Source organism: Heterodontus francisci, chromosome 14, assembly GCF_036365525.1.
Source record: "Heterodontus francisci isolate sHetFra1 chromosome 14, sHetFra1.hap1, whole genome shotgun sequence".
Taxonomy (NCBI): Eukaryota; Metazoa; Chordata; class Chondrichthyes; order Heterodontiformes; family Heterodontidae; genus Heterodontus; species Heterodontus francisci.
In genome coordinates this window covers 37943173-37954031 of record NC_090384.1, presented here as the reverse complement: position 1 = coordinate 37954031, position 10859 = coordinate 37943173, and the positions used below count along the sequence as shown (strand labels likewise).

The following is a 10859-nucleotide window of genomic DNA, read 5'->3' as shown; positions in this document are numbered from 1 at the left end:
TCCTATAAAGCGACTTGCGACATTTTATTACGTTAAAGGCGCTATGCAAATACAAGTTTTGTTTTTGTTGACTGACAGCCTGCCTGTGTGAGTGGGCAGTGTACCCAGGGCAGCTCGGTGATTGGCGGAGGTGAGGGGGGTGGGTGGGAAGAGCAGGCTGTCAATCTCGGTGTATAGTGGAGATGATTGGCCGAGACCAGAAGAAAACAGGACAGCAGAAGTAGGGTGCAAACAGACAGGCACGAAGCAGCAAAGTGAATTGATCGGATGCGGAATGGCTGGTAGGAATTGAACTGGTGGAGGCTGCAGACGATGTGAGTGAGGGTTGTACAGGCTGAGAGGAGCCCGGCGCCTGTCCTGTCCCATCCCGAGATACACTGTTGCGAGTTGTTGCCGCGGGGGGAGATGCTGCCGCCGGACGACTCGTCCTCTTGGAGCATCTCGTTCGCCGGTTGCGGGTTTTTGGGGATTTACCACATCGGGGTGGCCAGCTGCCTGTGCGAACACGCTCCTCACCTGGTGCACAACGCCAAGAACATCTACGGGGCATCAGCCGGCGCGCTGACAGCCTGCGCCTTGGTCAGCGGAGCCTGTCTCGGTAAGTACCCGGGACACACTCTCTCACCAAAGCGGCCCAGGGAAACCAAGCAGAGCCGGGCTGATCCGAATGCGAGCGGGGCAGTGAGCTCTGACAAGTAAGGACAGGAACAAAACAACGCCACCGAGTTCAGATAGTGCCTTTCACCATCCCAGTGCGTCCCGAGGCTCCTCCTAACCGGTGAAGTACTTTTGAAGTGTTGTCATGTAGCAAGCAGGGCCAGCGATTTGAGCACAGTAGGATCCCACAGACAGCAATTACATAAATGACTTGATAATCTGTTTTAGTGATGTTAGTTGAAGGATAAATATTGGCCAGTGTGGGCCGAGGAGAATTCCCCAGCACTTTGTCAGTGCCATGGGATCTTTTACCACCTGAGAGGGCAGAAAGGACCTTCTGTCAGTGCCCCTGCATCAGTGGGGCAGTGTGCTATCCTCATTAATGCAAGTGTGGTTGTAAGTAATGTTTGTCCTGACCAAGACCCACCAGTGAAATGTATAGAATTATAGTTAGGAAGCTATAATTCAGATTTAGTGTTTGAATGACTTCCTGTAAACTGAGTTTTACTCTTATGGTTTACATAGGAACAGGAGTAGGCCATTCAGCTCCTCAAGCCCTTCCTGCCATTCAGTGAGATCATGATGGATCTGTATGTTGCTTGCATCTGTTTGTCTTGAATTTACACATACCTTGATAAAATTGCAGCTTCATTACTCTGTCTCTCTTTTTAGTTTCATATAATCTGCATGACTTATTAAAATATAGGTAGTGTTATTAAGTCTGTAGAAGGGCATAAATAGAAGGCTGAGAGCTGTCATGGTACAGAGAATGTTGTTACATAACTAATGGGAAGGTGTATTGAGGGGTCAACTTGCGCGAAGGAGATTTTCTAAAGCTGTGGGTACATTAATTATACTAACTATTAAACAGTTTGTTTAGGCCAGGAATGATCAATAGTCACTTAACAGCATTGTGGATGTAGGGTGCCTGCAGTGTCATTAGTTACTACAGTTTTATTATTTTGCTTAAACTGGATAAATTAACAAAAGTCTGTTTTGTGGTGGTATTTATGTGGTTTATCATTATAATAGCTATGATTGCTTGAGGGGATTGGAATACAAAGGGAAGGAAGTTCAGTGCTTCAGTTGTTTGTAACCTTGGTCAAACCTCATCTGGAGAACTGTGTTCAGTTTTGGGCATAACACATCAGGAAGGATGTAATGACTTTAAAAGGGGTACAGTACAAATTTGCAAGCCTATTGCTGGGGCTTAAAGTGTTAAATTGTAAAGACAGAATGTACTAATATGACTTGCATGCCCTTGAGTTTAGAAGGTTTAGGGGTGATCTAACTGAGGTCATTTACATTTTAAAGGGATTCAATGGGGTATATTGAGAATCATAAGAAATTGGAACAGGCCCTTTGAGCCTGCTCTGCCATTTGACAAGATCATGGTTGATCTTCTACCTGAACTCCACCTTCTTGCACTGTCCCCACATCTCTTAATTCCCTTAGTATCCAAAAATCTTTTGACCTCTGGCTCGAATATACTCAACCACCGAGCATGCGCAGCTCTCTGGGGTAAAGAATTCCAAAGATTCACACCCTTTAAGTGAAGAAATTTCTCCTCATCGGTCCTAAATGGCTGACCCTTTATTCTGAGGCTGTGACTCCATGTTCTAGATTACACCAGCCAGGGGGAAAAAGAGGGAATCTATTTCCTCTGGTGGGAGAATCCATAAAAAGATGGATGATCTTAAAATTGGAGTTAGACCATTAGAGTGAAATCAGGAAATACTTTTACACAGAGGGGAGTGGAAATCTGTAATTGGCTGTGGTTGTTGGGTCAACTAAAAAATTTTAAAACTGAAATCTGCACGTTTTACCAAAGGGTATGGATTTTCTCAAGTGATATGGATCAAAGTGGGTAAATGGTGTTGAGCTACGGATCAGCCATGAGCTAATTGAATGGCAGAACAGCCTAAATGGCCTCTTCTTTAGAAATGGGGAAATGGACAATGAGCCCATCCTGCTTTGATGCATCAATGAACCATATCCTCAATTTCTTCTCTCTCTAGAAATGCACTAATTACCTCGTGAATCTTTTTTTTTATTGACCTTGGTTGGTAAGCTAGTTATTTCACAACTCTATTGACCCTTACATTTAAAAAAAAATCATTAAACCTTCTAATTTTTAAACTTCAGTAAATGCTTTTAGTTGGCCACGTCTGCATCATTCTTAACAAATCTCTAGCCTCCCTCTGCCATTATAGATTGAGGTTACCGTACAATTGTGGTGATGCAGCATGTTCGTAATCCAATGTGATGGAAGGAAGGAAAGAAAGAACTTGCATTTATACAGTGCTCTTCAGGATATCATAAGGTGCTTTATAGCCAATGAAACACTATTGAATTGTAGTCACTTGTAATGTACAAAACCATAGATTCAACATTGAATGAATGCTTTCTGGGGAATTCAATTTGTCCGGTTTAATGCATTTTATAATTTACAGCATGTCTAAATCCTGTTAATCTCTTTTACAGACATAGAGTAAGAAATTTATTTGTCTGGTAAAAGATGAATGATAGTTTACTGTCTGGGTCAAAATTACTGGCTGTTGCTGTGTAAGGAAATTGAGTGAACTCATAGTGTATTTACAGAACTTGCGCAAGGACAATTTTTTTTTCTCCTTTATCATGTGTCTCCAGTAGGATTTAGCTACTTCTAACATTGGTTTATTAGCCAAAACATAATATGGGATGATATATTTTCAGTATATTCAGCTGAATTTAGATTTCATAGCATTTTGCAACTGCTGCAGTGTCAGCAAGTGGTCAACTCATATCACGAGCAAGTGGTTTTGGGCCTAACAGCAACAATGTACATTTTATGTGATGTCTTTTAACGTGGTAAGATGGAGAGGTCACTCCATAGTTGCCTCACAGCGACTAAAACAACACGGAAGGCAGCAGTTACGGGTTATAAGTCCAGATAAATTGGCGTAGAAACTGGGCGCCACGGGTTGCCTTTGTCGGTGGGAGAGGTCATTGCACCTCACTGGACAGCTACCGCCCGCCTCAAACCGGGCAGCCCCCAGTCAATAAGGTTCTGTCCCGCCACAGTCTGCCTGCTTCAATGGGTGCTTGGAGCTCAGGGTCATTGCCCGAAAGGTGGACTGATACACCGCACCAAACAACATGAAAAAAGGAAAGAAGGTACCAGCCCTTCGCTTTGCAAGCTGGAACGTCAGAACTATGTGTCCTGGCCTGTCGGAAGACCTTACACAAATCAACGATTCTCGGAAGACCGCCATCATTAACAACGAGCTCAGTAGATTCAATGTGGACATTGCAGCACTTCAGGAGACTCGCCTCCCCGCGAGTGGATCTCTAGCAGAGCAAGACTACACCTTCTTCTGGCAGGGCAGGGATCCTGAAGAACCAAGACAGCATGGAGTGGGCTTCGCCATCAGAAACTCCTTGCTCAGCATGATAGAGCCTCCCTCAAATGGCTCGGAACGCATACTGTCCATCCGACTGCTCACCACCTCTGGTCCAGTACACCTACTCAGCATCTATGCTCCAACACTCTGCTCCGCACCTGAAGCTAAAGACCAGTTCTATGAACAACTCCATAACATCATTAGCAGCATCCCCAACACCGAACACCTATTCCTGCTGGGGGACTTTAATGCCAGGGTTGGGGCCGACCATGACTCATGGCCCTCCTGCCTTGGGCGCTATGGCGTTGGAAGGATGAATGAGAACGGGCAGAGACTGCTTGAGTTGTGTACCTATCATAACCTCTGCATCACCAACTCGTTCTTTCACACTAAACCCTGTCACCAGGTTTCATGGAGGCACCCAAGATCACGTCGTTGGCACCAGCTAGACCTCATTGTCACAAGGCGAGCCGCCTTAAACAGTGTTCAAATCACACGCAGCTTCCACAGTGCGGACTGCGACACCGACCACTCCCTGGTGTGCAGCAAGGTTAGACTCAGACCAAAGAAGTTGCATCATTCCAAGCAGAAGGGCCACCCGCGCATCAACACGAGCAGAATTTCTCACCCACAGCTGTTACAAAAATTTCTAAATTCACTTGTAACAGCCCTTCAAAACACTCCCACAGGGGATGCTGAGACCAAGTGGGCCCACATCAGAGATGCCATCTATGAGTCAGCTTTGACCGCCTACGGCAAAAGTGCGAAGAGAAATGCAGACTGGTTTCAATCTCATAATGAAGAGCTGGAACCTGTCATAGCCGCTAAGCGCATTGCACTTTTGAACTACAAGAAAGCCCCCAGCGATTTAACATCCGCAGCACTTAAAGCAGCCAGAAGTACTGCACAAAGAACAGCTAGGCGTTGCGCAAACGACTACTGGCAACACCTATGCAGCCATATTCAGCTGGCCTCAGACACCGGAAACATCAGAGGAATGTATGATGGCATGAAGAGAGCTCTTGGGCCAACCATCAAGAAGATCACCCCCCTCAAATCTAAATCGGGGGACATAATCACTGACCAACGCAAACAGATGGACCGCTGGGTTGAGCACTACCTAGAACTGTACTCCAGGGAGAATGCTGTCACTGAGACTGCCCTCAATGCAGCCCAGCCTCTACCAGTCATGGATGAGCTGGACATACAGCCAACCAAATCGGAACTCAGTGATGCCATTGATTCCCTAGCCAGCGGAAAAGCCCCTGGGAAGGACAGCATTACCCCTGAAATAATCAAGAGTGCCAAGCCTGCTATACTCTCAGCACTACATGAACTGCTATGCCTGTGCTGGGACGAGGGAGCAGTACCCCAGGACATGCGCGATGCCAACATCATCACCCTCTATAAAAACAAAGGTGACCGCGGTGACTGCAACAACTACCGTGGAATCTCCCTGCTCAGCATAGTGGGGAAAGTCTTTGCTCGAGTCGCTCTGAACAGGCTCCAGAAGCTGGCCGAGCGCGTCTACCCTGAGGCACAGTGTGGCTTTCGTGCAGAGAGATCGACTATTGACATGCTGTTCTCCCTTCGTCAGATACAGGAGAAATGCCGTGAACAACAGATGCCCCTCTACATTGCTTTCATTGATCTCACCAAAGCCTTTGACCTCGTCAGCAGACGTGGTCTCCTCAGACTACTAGAAAAGATCGGATGTCCACCAAAGCTACTAAGTATCATCACCTCATTCCATGACAATATGAAAGGCACAATTCAACATGGTGGCTCCTCATCAGAGCCCTTTCCTATCCTGAGTGGTGTGAAACAGGGCTGTGTTCTCGCACCCACACTTTTTGGGATTTTCTTCTCCCTGCTGCTTTCACATGCGTTCAAATCCTCTGAAGAAGGAATTTTCCTCCACACAAGATCAGGGGGCAGGTTGTTCAACCTTGCCCGTCTAAGAGCGAAGTCCAAAGTACGGAAAGTCCTCATCAGAGAACTCCTCTTTGCTGACGATGCTGCTTTAACATCTCACACTGAAGAATGCCTGCAGAGTCTCATCGACAGGTTTGCGTCTGCCTGCAATGAATTTGGCCTAACCATCAGCCTCAAGAAAACGAACATCATGGGGCAGGATGTCAGAAATGCTCCATCCATCAATATTGGCGACCACGCTCTGGAAGTGGTTCAAGAGTTCACCTACCTAGGCTCAACTATCACCAGTAACCTGTCTCTAGATGCAGAAATCAACAAGCGCATGGGTAAGGCTTCCACTGCTATGTCCAGACTGGCCAAGAGAGTGTGGGAAAATGGCGCACTGACACGGAACACAAAAGTCCGAGTGTATCAGGCCTGTGTCCTCAGTACCTTGCTCTACGGCAGCGAGGCCTGGACAACGTATGCCAGCCAAGAGCGACGTCTCAATTCATTCCATCTTCGCTGCCTTCGGAGAATACTTGGCATCAGGTGGCAGGACTATATCTCCAACACAGAAGTCCTTGAAGCGGCCAACACCCCCAGCTTATACACACTACTGAGTCAGCGGCGCTTGAGATGGCTTGGCCATGTGAGCCGCATGGAAGATGGCAGGATCCCCAAAGACACATTGTACAGCGAGCTCGCCACTGGTATCAGACCCACCGGCCGTCCATGTCTCCGTTATAAAGACGTCTGCAAACGCGACATGAAATCGTGTGACATTGATCACAAGTCGTGGGAGTCAGTTGCCAGCATTCGCCAGAGCTGGCGGGCAGCCATAAAGACAGGGCTAAATTGTGGCGAGTCGAAGAGACTTAGTAGTTGGCAGGAAAAAAGACAGAGGCGCAAGGGGAGAGCCAACTGTGCAACAGCCCCAACAAACAAATTTCTCTGCAGCACCTGTGGAAGAGCCTGTCACTCCAGAATTGGCCTTTATAGCCACTCCAGGCGCTGCTTCACAAACCACTGACCACCTCCAGGCGCGTATCCATTGTCTCTCGAGATAAGGAGGCCCAAAAGAAAGATGTCCTAAAGTACTTCACATTTGGGAGTCAGACTTGAGCAGGAATAGGAGAGGTCTGGGGAAGGTTGATAAATACCATGCCCAAATGATGGGCTTTAAGGACAATGTTGAAGGTAGATAGAGATAGCAAGCCAAAGTAGTTTCGGAGTTTAGAGAAAGGGATTGACTGTGAGAGCAAGGTAATGGAAAAATAGAGGAAGGGTGAAACACAGTAGATATACATTTAAAAAGAAATGTTCTTGGGAGGTGTTGGAAAGGATGCATTTGTTGCATTGAGAAAGTAATAGAGGGCCTCCTCCTTGAACTGTTGGGCCTGATTGTAAGTGAATGGGTTTTGAGTGTATTAAAATCTCACCAGTTGCAGTCCTTGTGGCAGTGATGCTCCCACAATGGCGTTAGGTATGGAATTTTGAGATTGATTCATCAACGATGAAGGAACAGGGATATATGTATAACCTCAGGATGGGCAATAGTTGGCTGGATTAGATTTTTCCTTTTTCTTCTGGATAGGACATAACCTAGACATTATTTGATTGGTGCTAGTGGCAGTGCTGCACTGGTGCTGTTTGGCATGGGGTGTGACTAGCCCTGATGCAAGGGTCTTCAGTACTACAGCTACAATGTTAGTATCCATAGCCTTTCCTTTGTCTGTTGCACTCGGCGGCTGCTTAATACCATGTTGAGTAATCTCCATGTGGAGTAACCGGAGACTGGCATCTATGATGGTGGGGACTTCGGGAGGAGCCCAAGTAGAATTACTTACTTGTTCTGTTGGCCAAAAATGCTTGCAAAGACTTCAGCCTTGTTCCATGTCCCTCACATACTCGGCTCCACAATGGTTGTGGATGGGGATGTTCAAAGAGCCACCTCCTGTTCAGCTGCCTGGATGAAGTAGGGCTAGAGAGCTTGACTGTGGGACCGCTTAAGTCTGTCTGTAGCCTGCTGTTTTTGGTGCTTAGGATGCAAGTGGCCCTGTATAGTAGCTTCACTAGGTTGCTTCCTGATTCTAAGGTATTCCTGGAACTAGATACTCTCACCTGAATATGTTACTCGAATGTTCAGCTACTGTATTTGCATGCTGCGAGTTTTTGGAGCCTATTACAATTTTCACTTTTCTTTTAATGACTATCTTTGACATTTTGTTGTGGAATTTAATTCTTTGACCTGAGGTCGTTACTGACTACATGTTTGGTATTATTAATCTGAAACCAAAGATGGAGCCTGCATGTCTACAGACACTAAGGTTTTCCTTATTGTGATTTGTACCACAGCCTGAAATGTGTATTTATGCTGGTTTTGAAGCACAGTTTCTTTTACTTCAACTATAGATTGGTTTAGAACCACCCTTTTTGGAAAAATATGTGGTTTGTAAGCCAGAACAACCTGTATACAAATGAATTCCAGACTCTATTTTTTTCCTTCGCCCCATGATTGGTCGCCTTTAGTTGTCAAGACCCGAAGCTCTGGAATTTCCACCCTAAACCTCTTTGCCTCCATACCTCTCTCTCCTTTTAAGATGCTCCTTGAAACCTACCTCTTTGACCAAGCTTATGATCACCTGCCTGAGTATCTCTGTGGCTCAGTGTCAAATTTTGTTTGATAATCATTTTAGGACTTCCTAGTACATTAACGTGCTATATAAATACAGGTTATTGTTAAATGGCAGATGGTAGTGCGTAAGCCTTTGGGCACGTGTGCATGCAAATCAAGGTTAGAGCACTTTTCAGAGTAAACCTCTGATCATGTTAAGTAAACCTTTTTTGTTTGGTTTTCAAAGGGAATATATCATGTGATTTTGAGCAACATGACCCTCCACTCAAAATTCTTTGGTACTAGCGATTATTGAACTTTGCTTCAGCTCTTCGGTCCCTCCCCCTCCCTATCATACTACTGAGCATACTGCAAGTCAGTGAACTTTGCTGCTTGCTCTCTTTCTGATTTATTGTTGCTATTTCTAACTTTAGTAGACTGGCTGTATTAACATTTTGGCTAGTCTCTCCAATAGCGTTTTCAGAAAGAAAGAACTTTGTATAATGCCTTTTATGAGCTCCGGATGTTGCAAAGCACCTCACAGCCAATGAAATCCTTTTGAAGTGTAATCACTTGTAATTTAGGAAAATGTGGCAGGACATGATAAATGACAAGATAATTTACATTGGTGTTGCTTGAGGGATGAATATTGGCCAGGACAGCTAGAGAACTCTTCTACTCCACTTCAAATAGTGCCATGGGATCTTTTATGTTCGTCTGAGAAGGCAGATGAGGGATCAGCTTAATGTCCCATCCGAAAGAGTGCCTCTCTGACAGTGCAATACTCCCTTAGTACTACACTGATGTCTCCGCCTAGATTATGTACTTAAGTTTTTGGAGTAGGTCTTGAACTCTCAATGGTGTGTCTCCCAGGTGAGATCGCTATCACTGATTCAAGACTGATGCTTGGTTGGCTAAATGAAGACATATCCACCTACATTATAGCTGCCTGTGTTCTATACTCATCCAGTTTTATAGTGAAGGAATTTCATTGTATTTGGGATGTTTACATCCTACAGGAATCATGATCTATCATGTTTTTTGGGCTAAGTTTAAAAATTTGTTTTGTATCATAACTAGTGTGACTAGCAGTAAACTGTCAATCTGAGTGGTGGGATACTATAAAATCAGCTAGCAGAATGTAATTGCTTGCTTTCTCTTGGTTTGGTTGATACTTTTTTGACAACCTTTGATTCCCACTTCCCTCCCCTCTCCATATCTTGCGTGACCTGCCTCTGACATTCACTATGTGCTGACATATTAAGGATGAATTTTAGATGCTTTAATATTTTAAGTTGTATTTTAGGGACCCAGCATTTGTGAGTTGGCTCTCAGCATTTATGCTGTTAGGTCTATTTTCTGTAGCCCAAGTAAAACTGGGTCCAAGAATCCATTATTGGGCTGCAGAAAAATGGACTTAGCCGCATAAACCTCAGTAGCCAGTTTTCTGATGCTGGGTTTCTCGAAGCCAAACTAAAAGAACAATATAAAATCAGCTTTTGTTTTATATTTAACAAAACATTTGAGATGAGCATTATGTCTGCATGTTTCTGGAATGAGGTGGACAAACTGCCTACTGTTAGTAGTATCACATGATTACTAAGCAGAGAAATTCAGTGTTTTCTAATCACCTTTCCTATTTTGGGTAGATATTTAGTTACTGCACAGAAGTCAGCATTTTAGAAATGTAGACTTTCCACTGGATCGAGCAGACAAAATGTAAAGGCAGCATTATTAAATAAAAATATTTTCTAAACAAATCTACTTAAAGGGCAATGGCAAATGACTTATGGATCCATATCATGTTGATACACATGAGCCTGAGTTTAAAAGAGAGTCCAAGGAGGCTGTATCTATGCTAGGGTAGTATTCCACAGTTGGTTACTATTGGAATCAAGGAAGTTGGATGCTTTTATACACGTAACCATTCTTCAGATGTAAATCTAGATAGTGTATATGAGCAAGCCATTTGATTGTAGAGGGCAGCGTATGATCCTACTCTCAAGTACATTTTCAGTAAGAGTCGCTGTATGACAAGAAAGAACTAGGATGAAACCTGATACACTGTGTTGACATTTGATGTTACAGAAATGCTAGGATTTCTACAGGCCAAGTGAGCCCTTTTGACATGATCACAAATATTAGTCTGTTGTCCATTCAATGCCTTGCATCGCCACCAATTGACCCCTTGGTTCCGGGGAACTGGCAATTTGCCACTTGGTAGGTACAGCCCAAGGGCAGCAAGGAACGTGATGTACTACAAAACACTGTCGTGCCCCGTGACCTCG

At 44.7% G+C, this 10859-nt stretch overlaps 1 protein-coding gene across 1 annotated transcript in view; it reads left to right on the top strand.

Annotated features, from left to right (window-relative positions):
• The first annotated feature begins 205 nt into the window (after positions 1-205).
• pnpla2 (patatin-like phospholipase domain containing 2) overlaps positions 206-10859 on the top strand; it is an 84500-nt gene continuing 73846 nt past the window's right edge. The window contains exon 1 of the mRNA XM_068046023.1: positions 206-598. Coding sequence (XP_067902124.1) covers positions 406-598 — 193 coding nt within the window. The 5' untranslated portion in view covers positions 206-405. The remainder of the gene's footprint in view (positions 599-10859) is intronic.